Source organism: Aotus nancymaae, unplaced genomic scaffold, assembly GCF_030222135.1.
Source record: "Aotus nancymaae isolate 86718 unplaced genomic scaffold, 86718_ANA_hifiasm-v0.15.2.pri h1tg000030l, whole genome shotgun sequence".
NCBI lineage: Eukaryota > Metazoa > Chordata > Mammalia > Primates > Aotidae > Aotus > Aotus nancymaae.
In genome coordinates this window covers 13,101,880-13,124,933 of record NW_026988443.1, presented here as the reverse complement: position 1 = coordinate 13,124,933, position 23,054 = coordinate 13,101,880, and the positions used below count along the sequence as shown (strand labels likewise).

The 23,054-nt window shown below is 50.4% G+C and overlaps 1 protein-coding gene across 1 annotated transcript in view; it reads left to right on the top strand.

Annotated features, from left to right (window-relative positions):
- The first annotated feature begins 3,901 nt into the window (after window positions 1-3,901).
- LOC105714088 (cyclic nucleotide-gated cation channel beta-1-like) overlaps window positions 3,902-23,054 on the top strand; it is a 52,153-nt gene continuing 33,000 nt past the window's right edge. The window contains exons 1-6 of the mRNA XM_064382963.1: window positions 3,902-3,945; window positions 4,082-4,169; window positions 4,805-5,276; window positions 12,120-12,282; window positions 19,791-19,898; window positions 22,668-22,825. Coding sequence (XP_064239033.1) covers window positions 3,902-3,945; window positions 4,082-4,169; window positions 4,805-5,276; window positions 12,120-12,282; window positions 19,791-19,898; window positions 22,668-22,825 — 1,033 coding nt within the window. The remainder of the gene's footprint in view (window positions 3,946-4,081; window positions 4,170-4,804; window positions 5,277-12,119; window positions 12,283-19,790; window positions 19,899-22,667; window positions 22,826-23,054) is intronic.

Below are 23,054 nucleotides of genomic sequence, written 5' to 3'. Positions count from 1 at the left end.
CCAGCACTTTGGGAGACCGAGGCAGGTGGATCACCTGAGGTCAGGAGATCGAGACCAGCATGGCCAACATGGTGAAACCCTGTCTCTACTACAAATACAAAAATTAGCTGGGTGTGGTATCATGGGCCTGTAATCCCAGCCACTCTGGAGGCTGAGGCAGGAGAATCACTTGAACCTGGGAGGCGGAGGTTGCAGTGAGTGGAGATCGCACCATTGCGCTCTAGCCTGGGCCACAGAGCGAGACTCTTGTCTTGAAAAAAAAAAAGTTAATGCTGCAATGATGGTAGTGTAGACATCTCTTCAACATAGTGTTTTCATTTCGCTTGGATCTGTACCCAACAGAGGGATTGCTGAATCACATGGTAGTTCCATTTTTAACTTTTTGAGGAATTTCTGTACTCTTTTCCATAATGGTTGCACTAATTTACATTCCCACCAACAGTGTATAAGTGTTCCCTTTCCATTGCATCCTCAGAACACTTGCTATCTTGTTTTTTTTTTTGGGACGGGGACAGGGGACAGAGTCTTACTGTGTCACCCCAGCTAGAGTGCAGTGGCACGATCTCAGCTCACTGCAGCCTCCACGTCCTGAGTTCAAGTGATTCTCCTGCCTCAGCCTCCCAAGTAGCTGGGATTACAGGCATGTGCCACCCTGCCCGGCTAATTTTTATATTTTTAGTAGAGGCTGGGTTTCACCACGTTGGCCAGGCTGATCTTGAACTCCTGACCTCATGATCCACCCGCCTCTGCCTTCCAAAGTGCTTGGATTACAGGTGTGAGCCACCACGCCCGGCCTATCTTGTCTTTTTGATAATAGCCATTCGAACAGGTGAGAAGTTGATATTTCACTGTGGTTTTGATTTGTAGTTCTCTGATGATTAGTGATGTTAAGCATCTTTTCATATACCCGTTGGCCATTTGTATGTCATCTTTTGAGACAGCAGGAAGTGGCTATTCAGATTCTTGCCCATTGTTTTAATCAGGTTTTTTTTTTCATTTCTTACAATCGGGTTGTTTGAGTTCCTTATATATTTTGGATATGAACCCCTTATTCAACTTAGGGTTTGCAGATATTTTCTCCCATTTTGTAGGTTGTCTCTTCACTCTGTTGATTGTTTCCGTGGCTGTGCAGAAACTTTTTAGTTGTGATGTAATCCCATTTTGTCTATTTTTGCTTTTGTTGCCTGTGCTTTTGAATTCATATTTTAAAAAATCATTGCTTAGATCAACGTCATAGAGCTTTTCCCCTATATTTTCTTCTAGTGGTTTTCTAGTTTCAGATTTTACGTTTAAGTAGTCTTCAATCAATTTGAGTGGTTTTTTTTGAGATAGGGTCCTGCTGTGTTGCTCAGGCTGGAGTGCAGTGGTGCAATCACAGCTCACTGGAGCTTCAACCTCCCAGGCTCAAGCAATCCTCCCACCTCAGCCTTCCAAGTAGCTGGGATTATAGGCACATGCCACCACACCCGACTAGTTTTAGTGCCTTATAGAGATGAGGTTTCACCACGTTATTCAAGCTGGTCTCGGATCCTGAGCTCAAGCGATCCTCCCAAAACACTGAGTTTACAGGCATAAGCCATACCCAGACAACTTCTTCAGTTTCTTTCATCAATATTTTACAGTTTTCAGCATACAGATCTTTCACCTTCTTGATTAAATTAATTCCTAAGCATTTTATTTTATAGCTATTATAAATGGGGTTGTTTATTTCTTTTTCAGATAGTTCGTTGTTCGCATATTGAAATGCTACTGGATTTTCTATGTTGATTTATATTCTGCAACTTTACTGAATTGGTTTATCAGTTCTAACAGTTTTCTGGTGGACTCTTTAGGGTTTTTTATATGTAAGATCAAGTTATCTGCAAAGAGGAGCAATTTAATTTCTTCCTTTCCAATTTGGATGCCTTTTATTTCTTCCTCTTGCCTAATTGCTCTAGCCAGGATCTCTTATACTACATTGAATAGAAGTGGTGAGAGTGGGCCAGGCGTGGTGGCTCACACCTATAATCCTAGCACTTTGGGAGACTGAGGTGGGAGGATCACTTGAGCCCAGGAGTTTGAAACCAGTCTGGGAAATATAGCAAGATCCTGTCTCTACTAAAAATACAAAAAAAAAAAAAAAAAAAAAGCCAGGAGTGGTGGTGCATGCCTATAGTCCCAGCTACTCGGGAGACTGAGGCAGGAGGATGGCTTGAGCCTGGGAGGTTGAGGCTATAGTGATTAGAGTACAGCCTTGGTGACAGAGTAAGACCCTGTCTCAAAAAAAAAAAAAAAAAAAAAAGTGATGAGAGTGGCCATCCTTGTCTTGTTCTTGATCTTAAAGGAACAGCTTTTGGCTTTTTGCCATCGGGTATGATGTCAGCTGTGGGCTTGTCAGATGTGGCCTTTATTGTACTGAGGTCCATTCCTTCTGTACATAATTTGTTGGGAGATTTGCTCATGGAATGATGTTGAATTTTGTCAATTGCTTTTTCTGCATCTATTGAGATGATCATATGATTTTGTTGCTGTGGTGTACCGAGTTTATAGATTTCTCAGGGTAATTTGGAGGAGGATCTGGGGAGATTTGCATGCAGAGTGCCTGGCATGCAGCCCAGGAGCTGCTGTGGCAATGTGATTACCAACTGATTCCTGCTGCCAGGCAGCTGGCTCCAGACCGACTAGGCAACAATCCCGTCCCCACCTTCTTGTCCCACAGTGCTTGCTCAGGAGGGCTGAGACTTGGCCCTCTGGGTAGAGAATGATGCATTCAGGTTTCCTGGGTGGCAGACACCCCAGAGCATCCTCTGTGAACCCCTGGATGACAGGAGTCTGAGGGGTGGGGAGGGGCTGTTAGGAAGCAGGAACTAATCCTAACTACAAAAATCACATTAGTCCCTGGTCCTGTCATCATTTTATTTATTTATTTATTTATTTTCGAGATGGAGTCTTGCTCTGTTGCCCAGGCTGGAGCGCAGTGGTGCGATCTTGGCTCACTGCAACCTCCGCTTCCCGGGTTCAAGCGATTCTCCTGCCTCAGCCTCCCAAGTAGCTGGGATTACAGGCACGCGCCACCACGGCCCAGCTAATTTTTGTATTTTTAGTAGAGATGAGGTTTCACCATGTTGGCCAGGCTGGTCTCAAACTCCTGACCTTGTGATCCACCCGCCTCGTCTCCCAAAGTGCTGGGATTACAGGTGTGAGTCACTGAGCCCGGCCTTCAGTCATCATTTTAACCCAGAGGTTGCACATGGACATCTAATTTAGCCTGGAGACAGGTTCTTTTGGCTACTACATATTAATAAAGATATTAATTTGAGTTATCAGCATCTAAATATCAGACAATTTCCACTTAGAAACATGTATTTCAGGCTCTGTTTTAAAATGGAATGGTCTGGCCACCTGGGCCCCCTTTCCCAGCAGAGCGTGGTCGCTGCCCTCGGATGGACATGGGTTCTCCAATTTGCCATGGCCCTCCCTGCCTGCTGCAGCCTCACTCCTGTCCCTATCACTTATGTATGCCTGCTGCCTGGGCCTGGCACCCATGATAGCTTCAGCAGTTGCAGTGGCTCTGATCTCATGGCATGGGAAGAACCAGGGCCTGGGTCTGAGGTTTGCGTGGTTTGGGACAATTTGCTGTGTGATTTCATAAGGTCACTTCACCTCTCTGGGCCTCACTTTTCTCATCCTGTACCCATCACCAAGATTGCCTGGAGTCTGGGAGACCCCAGATGACCACTCCTCCAACCATCCTCCATGCATTTCTCGTACATGCTGTTCTCGCTTCCTGGACAACCTCTTCCTCCCCGCCATTCCTTGTGGTAATGGAGGCTCAGCTTACAGGTCACCTCCTCCAGGAAGCCCTCCTTCCTAGCGGAGTTGTGCATGTCCTTCAGAGTGCCTTGCTGAGTGCACATCTCAGATGGGGCGATTGTTAGCAGGACACTGCCCTGGAGGTTCCTGCAGGTGAGACCTGTTCTTGGGCATCTCTGTGCCCCCTGCTTCTGGCACAGAGCATGGCCCTCAGCAGGGCTAGGGAAACCTTTAACACCCCTGACCCAGTTATTTTCTCTTGCACGCCCCCCTCTGGCCCGGGTCACAGGGTGCTGCTGGATAGCTGTGTGGTGTCGCAGGTGGGCGTGGGCCAGAGTGAAGAAGACAGGACCCAGCCCCAGAGCGTCTCAGACCAGGTACGACAAGCACCGGGCACCAGCACCTCCGAGGCCTGGCCTGGCATCGGTAGAAGGATGGGGACCTTGTCTACTTTGCTTACAGGGGGACTTTTGGCTGGTGAGATGCCCGCGGGACAGAGGGGGCAGGGTGATGGGTCCTGCGAGACCCCACTCTTGGCAGGGGTCAGAGAGTGGCCTAGGCCATGGGTGGGGAGTCGGTGGACCTGGCTCAAGTCCTCCTGTGGGTGCCTGGTTTGGGGCAAGTTGCCTCCCCTCTCTGGGTCCCAGTGTCCACCTGTGTCCGAGGGGGCTACCGACGCCTCCCTGGGGCCTGTAGGAGGATCGGAAAGGGCTTACACACTGTGAAGTGCTGTGGATGCTTTGTCCCCGCCATGCAGGCTGCAAGGAGAGTGTCCGTCCTCACAGGCGACACGTCCAGCTGTTAGGCCATGCAGCTCCTGAGTGCACGGCCCTCTCCAGGGTGTAGGCCACTCCCAGGGTACCCAGAAGCTGAGCTGGCAGGACCTGACTGGCTGGGCAGGGAAGCAGAACTGGGCCCATGTGGACTCCTGTAGGCAGATCTAACAGGAGCTGCTGAGACTAGGGCTGGGGGCTGACGGTCACAGTTTCTTTTTCCACTTTATTCTTTGCAGGATCTGCGGGAGGAGGCCGAGGAGGAGGCCGAGGAGGAGGCCGAGGAGGCCAAGGAGGAGGCTGAGGAGGAGGCTAAGGAAGAGGCCGAGGAGGAGGCCGAGGAGGCCAAGGAGGAGGCCAAGGAGGAGGCCGAGCAGGAGGCCGAGGAGGCCAAGGAAGAGGCCGAGGAGGAGGCTGAGGAGGAGGCCGAGGAGGAGGCTGAGGAGTCCAAGGAGGAGGCCGAGGAGGAGGCTGAGGAGTCCAAGGAGGAAGCTGAGGAGGAGGCCGAGGAGGAGGCCGAGGAGGAGGCTGAGGAGTCCGAGGAGGAGGCCGAGGAGGAGGCCGAGGAGGAGGCTGAGGAGTCCAAGGAGGAGGCCGGGGAGGAGGCTGAGGAGGAGGCCGAGGAGGAGGCTGAAGAGGAGGCCGAGGAGGAGGCCCAGAACTGGGCCGATACCAAGGAGGAGCCTGAGACCACAGCTGCCGGTTCAGGAGGTAGGTGTGGTGGCGGTGGTGGTGGTGATGGGTTGCACAAGAATGTCCGAGATCCTTCAGGCTGGAGGCAGCATCTGTGCTGGGGCAACCCCAATTCCTCTTTCTCCATCTCCTTCCCCCATTGCCCTCTCAGCCACCCTGTCTTCGGGAAAAACCCATCCTTGGTGTCTTGGGGCCACATTATCAGAGCCTGCCGATATATCTTAAAGGCTCTGAGGAATTGCACTGAGGCCAAGGACTCCCGGTGGGGCCAGGGAAATCCCGATTCCAGCCAAATCCTTCCTGCCAGCCCCTCCTGCCCGCCCCTCCCAGGCAGTCCCTCCTGCCAGCCCCTCCTGCCAGCCCCTCCCAGGCACTCCCTCCTGCCAGCCTCTCCTGCACGCCTTTCCCAGTCAGTCCCTCCTGACCGCCCCTCCCAGTGAGTCCCTCCTGCCAGCCTCTCCTGCCACTTCCGCTCAGTGAAGATGCAGCTCTTGGGCTACCGCCCAGTGAGGGTTTGGCTCAGACATCACATAGCTGAGTGAAAACTGGAACCAGAACTTGCTAACAGTGTGTTCTGCACTCCACGTCTCTTTATGAGCTTTTCCTGATCTCCAGGCTGCACCCAGCACGTACATTTTGCTGTAATTTACCACGCTGCCCTCAATCCTGAGAACTCAGGCAGTGGAGGGGAAAGAGTCCCAAGGAGCTGAGCAACAGCTGGGCCATGGAGCCGGGCCAGGCAGACCCCAACCCCCGGCCGGTGGTTGTTGCGTGCCTTACACTCCACGTTCCCCAAGCTGTGGGTCTTCAGCCACTCTGTGAGGCAGACAGGCCATTTTACAGATGAGAAAACTGAGGCTCTGTGTGCGTGGATTTGGCCAAGAGGTCAAGGCACAGATCTGCGTTTCGCTCCTGGCTCCTCTCTGTCTTCCTTGCTGTGTGACCCGGAGCCAGTTCTGTGACCTCTGAACCATGACTTCCAAATCAAGAAAAACGAGGCAATAATAGTACCCAGCTCACAGGTTGCTGGGAAGAGTAGGGAGGCAATGTGTTGAAGTCACCCAGAACTGTGGCTGGCACTGAGGGAGGAGTCAATATTGGGGATGAGGATATGTCCCGGCCAGCGAGTGGCAGAAATGGGACTGGACCCAGGTGTCCTAACCCTGGGTGTCCTGAGCTTGCTCCTACCTGGTCTTTGAAAAGGGTTCTCTGTTAACTTCAACACGTATCTATAGGAATCCTACGAAGTCCAGGCCTGGGGCTGGGTCCCCACATGGATGAAAAAGACCAGGAGCAAACAGGGGCAGGCTTGGTTCAGTGGGGCTGGTTCCGCCCCTTCCCCAGGTGATTTGGAAGCAGGTGGTCTGGGCCCCACACTCTGAGAAATGCTGAGGCATAGCCATTTGCACGCAAAAGCAGCTTTGGCGTAACCTGGGAGCTGGTTAGAAATGAGAAACTTTGGCCCTAGTCCAGACCTGCTGAATCAGACTCTGCATGGTAACAAGACCTCCTGGTGATAGGTCTGCACGTTTGTGTTTGAGGGGCAGTAGCCCTGAGCCCTGATTCTCAAACCTGACAGCCCACTGGAATCACCTGGGGAGATTTACAAATTTCCTGCTGCCAGGCCCCATCCCAGCTCATTAAATCAGAATCTCTGGGAATGGGCCTGGGTAACAGAAATTTCAAACCTTCCTAGGTGATTCCAATATGCAGCCCAGTTTGGGAACCAGGTCCCTCGGAAGAGTTACTGCTTCTGGTTGGAAGTGAAATTAATTGACCTTCAGGGCTGCTTGGGACTGGAAAATCCTACTGTACTAAGAATGAGTCCTGGGTTCTCTGGGTCTAAGAATCTGAGAGTCTATGAGTTCTGGGTTCTTTAATTCTAATTTTTTCGGGAAATGCTGCTGGTGGTTGGTAAGTGGAGGGAGCATGAGAAGTTGGGGGCCTCCTGGGCTGTCCCTCGGTGCTCTTGGGTGGCCCAACCACGTGACCTGATGACGCATGAGACATTGAACTCCAGGGACAAGAGTGATGCTTCTGTTTTGGGTAGCACTGCTGAAAATGCAGGTAGGCACCAGGCTGGTCATGTTGGGCTGGCGGGAGGACCCCCACCTATATTGCCTCCCCCAACTCTGTGCTCCTAATTGCAGTCCCCAGCCACACCTCTGCCTGAGACCCTCTGGCCCCAGCACCATGGCTACACCAGGCCAGAGCATGGAGCTGAATCGCCTGGTCCAGGACCAGCCACCTGGCCAGGTGGCCCCTGGCCCTGCCCTCCAAAACCTGGTGGAGCATCTCCCTAATGTGCCCAGCTACCGCGCCCCAGTCACCCGTATCCCTGTCCTCACCTCCCGGAGAACCACCTTGTCCAACTCCAGCTTCGCGAAGGAGACCAGGAGCTCCATCCGCCGCCTAGGTAGCACCATCTCACCCAGCCAGCATGCTCATATCTGTGGTGTGTGCTTCTGCATGGCTGGGGCTGTCTTCCTGCCTGGGTGCTGTGGTCATGGTGTGGACCACTAGCTGTGCTTATGGAAAACCACTTCCTCTTCCTCTGCCGATCAACACCTTCATCCTGCTTTGTGGTAGTGACTTGAGGGGTTTTAGCTCCCTTCTCTTCATGCCTAAAAGTCCACCACAATTAGCAATTCATTTCTTTTTTCTTTTTTTGAGACAGAGTCTCTCTCTGTTGCCCAGGCTAAAGCGCAGTGATGCGATCTCAGCTCACTTCAACCTCTGCTTCCCAGGTTCAAGCAATTATTGTGCCGCAGCCTCCCAAGCAGCTGGGATTACAGGCACATGCCATCACACCTGGTTACTTTTTGTATTTTCAGTAGACAGAGTTTTGCCATGTTGGTCAGGCTGGTCTCAAACTCCTGATATAAGTGATCCACCCACTTCGGCCTTCCAAAGTGCTGGGATTACAGGCGTGAGCCACCATGCCTGGCCAGCAGTTCATTTCTTTGGGTTAAACATACATTCTTCTCTTTAGGCACATCATTTTTATATAGGTAATCATTCACACCTTAGTTTAAACAAGTCACTGGCTTGGACAGGGAGTCTGGGATCGGGGTGGAGGGCAGTGAAAGGAGGGAAATGGAATAAAAGAGTAATGTGGGCGCCAATTGCAGATAGAACCCACTGACCTTGAGAGTTTGCTGCTCAGCAAATTCCATTTCAGGAAAGAAGCTCTAGGTGCAGGCAGGCATCCTCAGAGGCAAGGGTGGAGGGAGGGCTGTCTGGATCCATTGATTGTGGCAAAGTCCCCATAGTGGCCTTTGGGCTGCCACCGCTCACTGCCTGATGACAAAGAGCTCGGGGACATACTGGCACCCTGGACTAACCCCTGTCACTAACCTGAGCCAGACATGCCCGCTTTCCCTTTTGATTGGCTTATTTGTGGCTGACATGGTGCAGGGCTGCCTCTGAGATCAGTCCAGGCCAGCAGGACAGAGCATTTCACAGGAAGACATCCACTGTTGTCCTTCTCTCCTCTCCCTGGTGGGCACAGGGAGGAGGTGAGGTGGCACGCAGGTCACCCAACAGTAAGCCATGCCACCCCAGCCTCCACCTTCTGGTAGGCAAGCCTCGAATCTACTACTCCAAAGCAGCCCACCCCTGTCATTGAGGATGCTGAATTGCTAAAAAAGAAAAAGAAAAAGAAAGAAAATGACCCCAAAGCGTCCCCCAGCTCCCACCTCCGCAGGCCACTTCCTGATTACTGCTAAATCTGTTTAGTTTTGTTTTGTTTTTGAGACGGAGTCTTGCTCTGTTGCTTAGGCTGGAGTGCAGTGGTACCATCTGGGCTCACTGTAACCTCCACCTCCCAAGTTGATGGGAGCACAGGCGTGCGCCTCCTTGCTGGGCTAATTTTTGTATTTTTAGTTGAGACAGGGTTTCACCATGTTGGCCAGGCTGGTCTTGAACTCCTCACCTCAGCTGATTCACCCACCTCGGCCTCCCAAGCTGGGATTACAGGCATGAGCCACCGCGCCTCGATTTTTATTTGCTTACTATTTTTCTTTCAGTGGATTCTCTTTTTTATTTAATTAAGTATATTTAAGTAGGAAAACTTTTTATTACTATTCAAATGGAAAACCAGCATTGCCTGCCATAAACAGAGGCATAAATAAAAATAACTTCAAATAACACTGAAAACAAAATGGTGTTGCTGTTTTCTAATGAGATGGATAGGCCTGCTGAAGGTTCACAGCTGGGGCCTGCTCTCTTAGCTGCAAATGGTTTTAGGCTGTGTCAGAGGCACTAAGACCACAGTGGCTCCAACCTGAGACTTCCTCTCTGGGTATTCACTAAAAGGGGGGTAAATGGTTTTTGTGTGTGTGTGTGAGATGGAGTCTCGAGCTCTGTTGCCCAGGCTGGAGTGCAATGGTGCGATCTTGGCTCACTGCAACCTCCGCTTCCCAAGTTCAAGTGATTCTCCTGCCTCAGCCTACCAAGTAGCTGGGATTATAGCATATGCCACCACGCCTGGGGAATGTTTGTATTTTCAGTAGAGATGGGGTTTTGCCATGTTGGCCAGGCTGGCCTCAAACTCCTGACCTCAGATGATCCTCCTGCCTCAGCCTCCCAAAGTGCTGGAATTACAGGTGTGAGCCACTGCGCCCAGCGGGAGTAACATTCTTATTCTAGTTTATCTTTTGCCTTGTCTGTGCCGTCTAAGATCGTCTTGTGCCCTCCCCGGTCTCTGGGAGCCCCACGCTTGGGGAAATGTTCCCGGGGACACACGGAAACAGTGGGCTGACCCAGCTGTGCTGGAGCACATGATGATTCTAGATGCTACAGACGAGACAATGAGAAGCTGTAGTAAGAACATTACTTCCATTTTATTTTATTTTTTATTATTTTTTGAGACAGGATCTCGCTCTGTCACTGAGGCTGGAGTGTGTGGGCGTGATCTTCACTCACCGCAGCCTCGACCTCCCAGGTTCGAGCTATCCTCCAACCTCAGCCTCTCAAGTAGCTGGAACACCATGACCAGCTAATTTTTGTATTTTTTGTAGAGGTGGGGTTTTGCTGGATTGCTGAGGCTGCTCTCGAACTTAAGGGATCCTTCCACCTCAGCCTTCCAGAGTGTTAGGATTACAGGCTTGAGCAACTGTGCCTGGCCCCGCTTACATTTTTACCAACTTCTCCATTCCTGTTCATCCTTTTCTCCAGAGGATTTAGGGTTCGCTCCATCAAACTATAGAGTAAGTGTAAGCAATTTAACAAAGTGCTGGATTTGCTCATAAAGGTCATTTGACAAAAAGCACATATCGGCCAGGTGCGGTGGCTCATGCCTGTAATCCCAGCACTTTGGGAGGCCGAGGCAGGCAGATCACCTGAGGTCAGGAGTTTGAGACCAGCCTGGCCAACATGGTGAAACCCCATCTCTACTAAAAATACAAAAATTAGCTGGGCGTGGTGGCAGGGGCCTGTAATCCCAGCTACTCAGGAGGCTGAGGCAGGAGAATGGCTTGAATCCAGGAGGCAGGGGTTGCAGTGAGCTGCGATCACGCCACTGTACTCCAGCCTGGGTGACAAAGCAAAACTCCATCTCAAAAAAAAAAAAAAAAAAAAGAAAGGAAAAAACACATATATAATATTTCAAAATCCCTCCACTTCTCCCTTTTGGGGGGTGTATCCATGCCTGCCTTACTGGTGCCCAGACCTGTGCCCTGTTGCTGTTGGATGGGGAAGGAAGAACACTATTCCAGCCCCTCAGTACCCTCTGAGCTTGGACTTGGGGCAAAACTGTCCCTGTAGTCCCTGAGGTATGTGATGGAGCCCAAGGTATGGCCATGCTCAGGCTCCCTGGAGAGGACCCGATTCTCAGGAATGTGGGACATAGTACTAGGCCTCTCAGGTCCAGAGTCAGGCTAGCGGATGAATTTGGGGGCTCCTGGCATGTACAAGAACAATGACATGCCCAAGTGGGTACCCAAATAGGGAGTAGCACATGCTACACAGTGTGTTACCTTTGATTGGCGGGACCCTCCAAATGTCTCCATTTGATGCTCTTCAAGGATGTGAGGCTGGCCGGGCCCAGTGGCTCACCCTTGTAATCCCAGCACTTTGGGAGGTCAAGGTAGAAGGATCACCTGAGCTCAGGAGTTCGTCCCCAGTCTGGGCAACATGGTGAGACCCTGTCGCTACAAAAGTACAAAAATTAGCTGAGCATGGTGGTGTGTGTCTGTGGTCCCAGCTACTCAGGAGGCTGCTGGGAGGATCAGTTGAGCCTGGGAAGCAGAGATTGCAGTGAGCTGTGATTGTGCCACTGCATTCTAACCTTGGTGACAGAGTGAGACCCCCCTTTCAAAAATAAACAAATATATGTATTTTAAATGTGAGGACTTGTGCCTTCTGACTCCTCCCTACAGGCCTGGTAAGGCATGGTCAGCCTACCTTAGGGTAGGGAAACTGAGGCTCAGACAGGGGAAGCAGCTGATTCAAGTTGTGCTAGGCCAGGCGCCAGGACTCTGGCTCCCTAGGCTTTCTGTGCCCTTTCTGGGTACTGTCACTGCCTCAGCTCCTTAGAGCTTGCTCAAGTGCAGGGAAAAACAAGCTGGGCTTGGAGAGCTAGGAGAGCTGGACTCCAGGCTGTGTCTGGGAGTTCCTGTGGCTTTGTGGCTTCTTTTGTGGCTCCTGGGCTGGTGGCTGGGGTGGTGGTGACCCTCAGAGAACCCCAGGCACTGCATTTTTGCACCCCCTGCATAGAGCTTTTCTGTGCACCCCATTGGGAAGTGAAGCTGCCAGAGGCCCCTCCACACATGCTTTCTGTGGTTTTCTTCAAGAACACAGCCAGGCTCCTGGGACCTGGCTTTTGTCTCTTTCTGACTCTCTCCTCTCCTTCTCTCCCAGTGGCTGCCACGAAAGAGCATCCGGAAGTGCAGGTGGAAGATACCGATGCTGATGGGCACCCCCTCATGGTGGAAGAGAATCCACCTTCACCCGTGTTGCTGCTACCATCTCCTGCCGAATCTGACACCCTCACGGTCCCAAACTCAGCCTCGGGAACACACAGGTTAGCTTTTATGCTTCTCTTGGGATTTTCTCAGCACTGTGTCACCTATTCATTTGGCAGATGAAGAGAATGAGGTCAGAGGGAGAAGCAGCTGGCCTAAAATCACGCAGCGAGTTGGTGTCAGAAGTGGGACTCTGACATCCCTTCCTGGTTCTCCTAACTCCTGGCTTAGGGCTCTTGTAAAAGCTCTCATGGGAGGCCCTGTCCCAAATGCCCTCAGCTATAAATTAGAAGAAGCAATATAATAAGTAATATAGTAATAGCTGGGCACAGTGGCTCATGCCTGTAATCCTAGCACTTTGGGAGACTGAGGCAGGTGGATCATTTGAAAGAAGCCACAAAGCTACAGAAGCCACAGCGTGTTGGCCAGGAGTTCAAGACCAGCCCGGCCAACATAGTGAAACCCTGTGTCTCCTAAAAATACAAAAAAATTAGCTAGGCATAGTGGCCCACACCTGTAATCCCAGCTACTTGGGAGGCTGAGGCATGAGAATTGCTTGAGCCTGGGACACAGAAGTTGCAGTGAGCTGAGATTGTGCCATTGCACTCCACCCTGGGCAACAGAGCAAGACTCCATCTCAAAAAATAAAAAAAAATTAAAACTTTTTAAAGTAAATAATTTATATAGTAATATATAATAAATGTTACAGAATTAATTTCTACCTTATTTTATTTCATTTTTGACAGGATGCTATTTATTAATACTTGCATATGATTATAAATCACCAAGTACTTTTTTAAAAAACCCTCTTAAATTTTAAGTGTACAGTATGGTATTTTTACCTATATGCACATTATTTTACAGCAGATCTCTAGAACTTTTCATCTTGTATGACTGAAACTCTACACCCATTGAACAGCAACTCCCCATTCTTCCCTTCACCCCACCCCAGCCCCTGGAAGCCACCATTCTACTTTTTCATTCTGCTTTCTGTTTCTGTGAGTTTGACTACTTTACTTGTCTCATGGAATCATGAGCGTGAATCATGATTCTCATAGAATCATGCAGTATTTATCTTTTTGGGACTGTCTTATTTCTCTTGGCACAATGTCCTTAAGATTCGTCCACATTATAGCATATGACAAGATTTTCTTCTTTTTTAAAGCTGAGTAATATCCCATTGTATGGATATACCACATTTGATATACACTTGATATACCTCAAGTGGAGCCTGGAGACCAACCGCCCCTCCACTCCCTCTTCCCCTCCCCCCTCCTCCCCCTCCCTCCTTTTTATCTTTCCCTCCTCCCTGCCTCCTCCCTCCCTCCCTCCTCCCCCCTTCCTTCCTCTCTTTTTTCTTTCTTTTCTTTTCTCTCTCCTTCCTTTCTCTCCCTCTCTCTCTCCTTCCTTCCCTCCCTCCCTCCCTTTTTTCTCTTTCTTTCTTTCTTTTTCTTTCTCTCTTTCTCTCTTTCTTTCCCACTGCATCCTTGACCTCCTGGGCTCAAGCAATTCTCCCTTCTCAGCCTCTTAAATAGCTTCGACTACAGGCACATGCCACCACACCCAGCTAATTTTTTATTTTTTGTAGAGATGGGGTCTCAGTATGTTGCCCAAGGCTGGGAACATTATATTAGATAATATAATGTGGGCTGGGCACTCTGGCTCATGCCTGTAATCCCAGCACTTTGGGAGGCTAAGGAAGATGGATCACCTGAGGTCAGGAGTTTGAGACCAGCCTGGTCAACATGACAAAACCTCGTCTCTACTAAAAAATACAAAAATTACCTGGGCATAGTGATGTGCACCTGTAGTCCCAGCTACTTAGGAGGCTGAGGCAGGAAAGTCACTTGAACCTGGGAGGTGGCAGTTGCAGTGAGCCAAGATCAAGCCATTGCACTCCAGCCTGGGTGACAGAGTGAGACTCCATCGAGAGAGAGAGAGAGAGAGAGAGAGAGAGTGAGAGAGAGAGAAAGAGAGAGAGAGAGAGAGAGAGAGAGAGAGAGAGAGAGAGAGATAACATAATGGAAATACCATAGAACATTAGAAAGATAATCATCTACAACCCCACCACCCTAGTTGGTGTTTTTACTGCTCTGCCTTCTCTATGCCTTGGTTAGGCTCATGGTCTTGTGGGGTTTTAATTGGAGGAGGGATCCAGTTTACAGTGCTGTCTCATTCCATGCATCCTTTTCCATGTTGCTGGGCTGTCTCCTGAATGCTCACTTATGACGGCTGTCGGGCATTCCTCCAGCTCCACGTGCTGGAATGAACTTAACAAATCCCCTCTTGTTGAGCCCTACCTGTAATGGCACCATGATCACGTGTTTGGTCTTCTCCTCTCTTTCTCAGAAGTGACACTCCTGGTCAAGGTGGTGCACATTTCTACACCTCTTCAGATAAATTTGTTGCTCAGTGGTTAGAGCTGCTTTTGGACAACTGGAGCCAGGTCTCTGGGAGAAGGTTCTGAGTACGGCTGCAGGCAGGCTGCCAAGGGCAGGACAGTGCTTTTTAAGCTAAAGGAGGCTGTCAGTGCTGCTTCTGCACTGGCTGGATGGAGAGATGGTTCTTTCTTCTTAATTAATTTTTGCTCTCATCCATGAGCTAGTGAGTAATTGCTCAGCTGAGGTCAGAAGCCTGTCAGAATGGAGATGGCTGGGTATAGCAAACTGAGGGCGGTGAGGTCTTAACACAGAGAAAAGAGATAGAGTTTCACTGAGCCGGGGAGTACAGCTCACAACTTCATCAGTGTAATTCACTGAATTATGTACAAAGCCCATTAAGTGATCCAGAAATGGCTCTAGTCATAGACATGTGGTCTATTTACCCCTGTTCCCTTTATATGGGCAGGGAAACGGTGCAGGCTGGGCTGGGTAGGGGGTGGCATATTTAGGAGAGGGAGGGGACCAAGATCATGTGGGGCTTGAATCCAAGCCTCTGGCCTTCTGCTTGTGAGCTGGGCCTGTGAGGCTCCTCTTGTCCCTGTCATTCATGCATTCACAAGCATGAACTGAACATCTGTATGTGCTGGGCTCATCCCTGGGGATGCATGAGGGAGAAGCCTCGCAGGGGCCTGCCCTCATGGGGCTGACATTCCAGAGGGGCTGAGATAGACAGTGAACAAGTAACCAGATAAACAAACAAGTGCCAGGTTGAATGTGACTATGAGAAATGGGCGGGAAACTTCTGCCTGAGCCCAGCCCTGAGAGGGGAGAGTTCTGAGGCCTGCCTCTCTGTAGAGGCTGAGGTCGGTGGGGCTGACTGTGAGCAGGGACAGAGTGAACATTGGGAGCAACGCACAAGAACCCCAAAGCCATAGATTAGTTTAGGCAGGGCCCTCCTTGCAGCTTAAGGCCCTGGCTTGGAGTGAATCTCAGAGCACCGCTTGTAAGACCTGGTTCTTAACATGGGTCATTTAACTTCCCTAGGCCTCCATTTTCCCTGTGTAAGACGAGGACAGAAACGCCTCTTGGTTACTAGCATTGTGAGAATTTGACGAGCTACTGTACCCTGCGGTACTCAGCACAAGGCAGGCACAGGGCAGTCACAGGCACTGCTGGGGGACCGGGAGCTGCCAGCTTAGGTCCTCAGTCTGGCTTCTCTGGGGCAGCTTGCACTTTCGTGTTTTGGGTTTTTTTTGTTTTTTGTTTTTGTTTGTTTGTTTGTTTGTTTTTTTGAGACAGAGTTTTGCTCTTGTTGCCCAGGCTGGAGTGCAATGGTGTGGTCTCGGCTAACCACAATCTCTGCCTCCCTGATTGAAGCAATTCTCCTGCTTCAGCCTCCCAAGTAGCTGGGATTACAGGTACCCACCACCACGCCTGACTAATTTTTGTATTTTTAGTAGAGATGGGGTTTTTACCATGTTGGCCAGGCTGGTCTCGAACTCCTGACCTCAAGTGATCAGCCTCCCAAAGTGCTGGGATTATAGGTGTGAGCCACAGTGCCCCACGGCAGTGTGCACTTTCTAGGCTCAGAAGAGTGCCCTGTGCTAGGTCCCAGCAATGGATTTTTGGCCCTAGTCTTCTTGTGTGTGGCTGTTCTTGTTACTTACAGTGCAAAAAAGTGAATCCATGAGTTTTGCCATCCTAGGCGAGTTGGCAGAAGGCAACAGGATCATTTCAGAACCTTCTAGAATCAACGTGGATGCCACACATCCCTCCTTCTGTATCCCCCTAGAAACCCTAGTGTTGGAATCCGGAGTCATGGTGGTGAGGCTGGGGAAGAGCGTTGGCTGGAACACTGGCAGACTCGGGTTTGGGTCCCAGCAGAGTGTTGCGGCTGCACAGTGATGGCCTCAGTGACCCCCGCTCCCAGCATCCTCTTGCCAGCTCTGTGACTGGCCCTCAGGGGCTGGAGTAGGAACCTCTGCTGATGTGAGCATCTTGGGAAGATGTGCTGATGTTAGCAGGTTTGGGCAGCTCTGGGCTTGGCCCTGGGATGTGCTCTTAGAGAAGAAACCCGAGGGAGGCTCCTCCTCTGACTCTCCAGCTGGGGAAAGTGGGGAATGTGGGGACTGGCTGGAGCTTTCAGCTTCTGCTGGGAATTGCAGAGTAATCACTGAAGATCCTTGTCAGGCTTGGTCCCAAGGTAAAGCTCCCTGCCTGTGGATTCCATTTCTGATTAAACCGCACAGAAGTGAAGGCCCTGGTAAAAAGTAATCATGGCCAGGCGCGGTGGCTCACGCCTGTAATCCCAGCACTGTGGGAAGCTGAGGCAAGTGGATCACTTGAGGTCGGAAGTTCAAGACCAGCCTGGCCAACATGGTGAAACCCAGTCTCTACTAAAAATACAAAAATTAGCTGGGCATGGTGGCACGTGCCTGTAATCCCAACTACTGAGGAGGCTGAGGCAGGAGAATTGTTTGAACCCGGGAAGTGGAGGTTGCAGTGAGCTGAGCTTGCGCCACTGTGCTCCAGCCTGGGTGACAGAGTGAGACTCCATCTCAAAAAAAAACAAAACAAAAAGTTATCATGAACTTCCCTTGGGAAACCAAAGTCCCAGGACCTATTTTCTGGAAGTCAGCTGTACCATTTTGCTTTCACAGTGTCAGCTAAAGACCACAGCAAGGCTGCCCTGTGTTCACCAAGGCTGAGGATAGCCTTATTGAGTTTAGTGATTGCAGCCTGACCTTCACAGCAGGGGCCTAGCCTCTAAACCATTTTCTAGTCCTACCACTCCCAACTTGCGTTTTATTTTCACGTCCCCACAGCCAGCCTTCTCCTGTTGATTCAGCTGTGTGTATTACCATGTTATACCCATTTTTTATAAACTCAGGTTCAATTCCTCTATTAGTCTATTCTTACACTGTTGTAAAGAACACCTGAGACTGGGTAATTTCTAAAGAAAAGAGAGAGGTCACACACTTTGGCTCATGCCTGTTATCCTAGCACTTTGGAAGGCCAAGGTGGGTGGATCATCCGAGGTCGGGAGTTCAAGACTAGCGTGGTTAACATGGTGAAACCCCATCTCTACTAAAAATACACACAAAAAATTAGCTGGGCGTGGTGGCGAGTGCATGTAATCCCAGCTACTTGAGAGGCTGAGGCAGGAGAATCACTTGACCCAGGGAGGCGGAGGTTGCAGTGAGCTGAGATCACGCCACTGCACACTCTAGCATGGGCAACAGAGTGAAACTCTGTCTCAAAAAAAAAAAAAAGAGGTTTAATTGGCTTGTTGTTCCACAGACTGTATAGGCAGCATAGCGGTATCTACTTCTGGGGAGGCCTCAGGGAGCTTATACTCATGGTGGAGGCAAAAGGAACAGGTTCTCAGATGGCAGGAGCTGGACTGACGGGGGGGAGGTGCCACACACTTTTAAACAATCAGAATTCACTCACTATACAGTATTAAGTGGGGATGGTGCTAAACCGTTCACGAGAACTCCGCCCCCATGATCCAGTCACCTCCCGCCACATCCCACCTCCAGCACTGGGGATTGCAATTCCACGTGAGATTTGATGGAGTCGCAGAGCCAAAGCAGATCAAGTCCTAAACTCTCATCTCCATGTTATTGACTGATTTGATGCTCATCCTGTGAGCTAACACATAAGCTTTCATGTGCTGACATGCATACCCGTGTCCCCAGGCTCTAGGTTTCATGTGCTAACACTCAGCCTTCTATGTTTTAAATGCTAATGGAAGTCATTAAGAATGACCATTCTGGTCGGGCACGGTGGCTCACGCCTGTAATCTCAGCACTTTGGGAGGCTGAGGCAGGCAGATCACGAGGTCAGGAGATCAAGACCATCCTGATTAACATGGTGAAACCCTATCTCTACTAAAAATACAAAAAATTAGGTGGGCATGGTGCCACGTGCCTATAGTCCCAGCTTCTCCGGAGCCTGAGGCAGGAGACTCGCTTGAACCCCAGGAGGCGGAGGTTGCAGTGAGCCGAGATTGCACCACTGCACTCCAGCCTGGGGGACAGAGAGAGACTCTGTCTCAAAATAAATAAATAAATAAATAAAAAATAAAAAGAATGACCATTCTTCTCCACCAGGACTTAATTCATGGACGTATAAAATGTTCTTCCTATTGGTAGATGATGGCTGGCGGGGTCCTCCAGACACAGCCTTTGCGTTTCTCCATCAGCTAGTTTGACTCTATCTTAAACAGGATTCTTTCTCTAAAACTAGAGCTTGCTTTCTTGGTGGTATTAAGGAATTTCTCTCTCTTGGTCTTTTTTCTTCTTTCCCAGGATTTTGTACAGTAAAGCAATTCATTCTCACTTTTGGGACAGAGGGTGGGAGAATGCAGAGTTAACCCTAAGATGCCAAGGTAAAATAGAGTCAAAGGCACCTCTTCCACCAAGTCAGATGCCCAGGCTCCAACCTGCCGACGTCAGGCCAGGGGTGGGTTTGGCGAGAACCTTCTTGTTTCTGAAATTCAGGTGGATTTCAGACCTAGACATCATCAGCCAAGACACTAATGGCTCCAAAATGCAGCACTCTGTGGCAGACTTGGACTTCCTGACTGATGGAGGACCCCAGGACAATTTAGTCCTCATTCTTCAGATAGGGAGCCTGGAGCTCAGGAGGGGATGGGACTTGCCCAAGGTCCCACTGTGAGCTGGAGACTAGACCCATGGCTTCTCTGATAGCTGGAAAGGTGGTCTGATAGAGATGGGGGAATGACGTGGGTGACTTTAGACCCGGAGCCAGAGAGGGGAAGGAAGTTTCAGCTGAGAACTAAGTGATAGTCTCTCATTTACTTGGGTAGATTTAGCCCCATTTTACAGAGGGGGAAACTAAGGTAACTCAGAGTGTTTTAGCAATTTGCTGAGGTCACACACTGGTTAGAGCCAGGACTGGGGTGCAACACCAAGTCAATGCTGTTACCTTTATGCCAAGCCGTTTAACAGATGGGAAGACTGAGGTCTGGAGAGTGACTGTGACCCTCTCCTCTGCCTTTTCCCTCCCTCCAGGCAAACAAGAACCCAGAGGTTCATGCTCTGCTCCCATCGTCTATCTAGGAGTTGGTTCTAGGTGATCTTTAGGGGTCAGAGTCATGTCACTTCTCCCTGGGCCCTCTGTCCTTGCTGAAGTCCCCCTCCACATCTGTGTCTTTACAGGAAGAAGCTGCCCTCTGAGGATGATGAGGCTGAAGAGCTCAAGGCATTGTCTCCAGCTGAGTCCCCAGTGGTTGCCTGGTCGGACCCCATCACCCCGAAGGACACTGAGTGAGACCCCTCTGGGGTCTCAGAAAGTTGAAAGACTGGGCGGGGGTAGGGGATCTGGGGGGGTGCTAGTGTCGATGCTTTTAGAACCTTCCACCACAAGGCAGACTTTGCCAGGGACTTCTGAGCAGTAAATCAGGACCAGTCTCCTTCCCAGCCTGCTTCTGGCTGACCTAGGAGTCCCGTAACATCCAGTGGGCTCAGTATCTGGGCCTAGCTGTGTCCACAGCCAGCAGCACTCAGAAACGGAGGGATCTCTAGGCAGAGGTCCCTTTGTGGAGAGGCTGAGGGGAGCCACCAGCAGGGCCCCTGCCACTGAACCCCTGAAAGGTCAGTGGGGACAGGGAGGACCACCAGGATCTCCAATGGGTTCTGCCCTGGGGAGTTTGTGGAAAAAAAAAAAAAGAAAAAAAGATTCCCTGGCCCTACCTGGCTCCATTAGATCAGAACCACAGACAGTGGCCTCAGGAGTCCACATTTCCCACACTCCCCAGGCGATGTGGTGCAGCTGGCCTGCAGGACAGTGTTTACAAACCACTATGATGATGCCAGGCACAGTGGCTCACGCCTGTAATCCCAGCACTTTGGGAGGCTGAGGCGGGCAGATCACCTGATGTCAGGAGTTCAAGACTAGCCTGACCAATATGGTGAAACCCCGTCTCTACTAAAAATACAAAAATTAGCTGGGCATAGTGGTGTATGCCTGTAATCCCTGCTTCTTGGGAAGCTGAGACAGGAGAATCACTTGAACCCGGGAGGCGGAGGTTGCAGTGAGCTGAGATCGCACCTTTGTACTCTAGCCTGGGCGACAAGAGCCAGACTCCATCTTAAAAAAAAAAAAAAAAAAAAAAGAAATGAAAAAACCACTGTGATGGCATTGGGACCTGGGTCTCTGAGATCAAACTGTCCCCAGGGCTGGGCCAATGAGAGGTATCTTCCCGAAGGATATGAGAAGTCCTGGTGGGTGGTGAATGCCCCAGCCCTGGGCTCTGCCTGGAGTCCCCGTCCCAGCCCTTGGCTGTGACTCCTGGGTGAGCCAGGAGTAGGCTTTCCTTTCTCCTTCCAGTCTTTCTTTTTCTATCCACAATTTTATGTAGTTTATGCTTAACAGAGCTGTGGAAAGTTAGAAAAGATAAGGAAGCAAGAAGAAGCCCCGACCTCACCCTCAGTCCAGTTGCCCACTGTAGCACGCAGTGAACTCATATTTTATGAGGTAGGGTAGGGGTAGGTGTAGGGTTTAATATAAGAAATGAAGGCAGAAATGAGATATAATGATAAAACCTATCCTTGAAGACTCTTAAGGAGGTCAACTTGGAGACCCATGTATTGGCTAGGCAGGCCAGGCTGCTGTAACAAATGGACCCCAAAGGCTCAGTGGCTTTGACCCCAAAGGAACACGATGTGTCATATGCCATCGTTGTCTCACTAGTTGCATGAATCAGGTCAACAGAAGGCTCTGCTCCATGCAATCATTTAGGGACCAGATGACAGCGGTCTGCCACTTTCTCCATGTGGCTTCCCGGATCCCACTGGTCGCCACCAGAAAGGGAGAACTCAAGGCGTGTCTTCAGCCAGGGGACTCCTAGTTGCATGTGTTTTGTCTGAGAGCTCACATTCAATAGCGAAAGCCTGGCATGTGGTCCCTGGCTGGGTGGCTACATCCCAGTGAGTGTGCACCACGGGAGAGAATGTGTGGGGGAGCAGCTCAAGCCCCTGCCACACCTGTATGCCAGCTCTCATTAGAAGCCCCACACTTGGCCGGGCATGGTGGCTCACGCCTGTATCCCAGCACTTTGGGAGGCCGAGGCTGGTGGATTGCCTTAGGTCAGGAGTTCGAGACCAGCCTGGCCAACATGACGAAACCCTGTCTCTACTAAAAATACGAAACTTAGCCGGGCGTGGTGGTGCACGCCTGTAATCCCAGCTACTCAGGAGATTGAGGCAGGAGAATTGCTTGAACCCAGGAGGCGAAGGTTGAATGAGCTGAGATCATGCTGCTGCACTTCAGCCTGGGTGACAAGAGTGAAACTCAGCCTGGCTTCCTCAGTTGAGCTCAAAAAGAGTAGTTGACTACACTTTCTGTGTCTTAATATATGAAAAAAAAAAAGATAAAAAAGATATTCAGCTCGGCAAGATGATCTCAGTGAGGCCACTCAGAGGAAAGAAAGCACATTCAGAAGCCTGCCTCAATGCACCCAGGGCACACGCCCACGCTGAGTTGAATGCTAGGCAGGCTCATTCATTCTCTGACTCTCTGTTTCTCTCTCTCGCTCTCTCGCTGACAGTGCAGAAACTTTAATTCCTATAAGTTAAAGGAATATAGAATGTGTCTGCACTGCTTTTTCCACCAGCAGTTTCCTAAGCCTAAAAATGTAGGCCTGCTTCCTCTCTGTTCTGCTCTTGGACACGTATCTCACATGAACCCTGCACCGGGACAAACGCCCAATTTTGCTGAACTCTAAACTGAGTTCTAAGAGTTTCCTGCTAAATTACAAGTAGAATCACGCTTTTTTCAGAACTGCCTATCTGAATCAGCCTACGTGGTACATTTTCTAAAAGCTGGGCCAGAACACCTGGGTATTATTCTTGGACTGAATTTCCTCCTAGGAGATTACAGTAGGTCTATGATTTCTGATGTCAGGAGACGGGGGCAGGACTCACCTCCTTCAGGCTCTGTCAGAAGGTGGGACACAGACGCTGCACAGCTCTGGCCTGGGGGCTCAGGGGTCCCTCCCAGCTCAGCCTGCTCAGCTTTGGGTGGTGTTCCCACAGCAGCCAGGACCGTGCGGTCTCCACGGCCAGCACAAGTAGCGCCATCATCAACGACCGGCTCCAGGAGCTGGTGAAGCTCTTCAAAGAGCGGACAGAGAAGGTGAAGGAGAAACTCATCGACCCTGACGTCACCTCTGATGAGGAGAGCCCCAAACCCTGTGAGTCTGGAGCTGGAGGGGGCCTATCTGGCCAGGATGGGGTGGGGCCTCCAAAGTCCCCTGTCAACTCACAGCGAGGGTGCCCCAAGAAAATGGTTGAGGTCGATGAGAGAAGCCCAGATCCCCACTCTCTGGATTTGGGGTCCATATCAACAGGTTGAGATATGTACCCAAGAATGGGAAGAAGATCAAAGTTCTGACCAACAATCCAGTTGCACTCGGCCCTCTC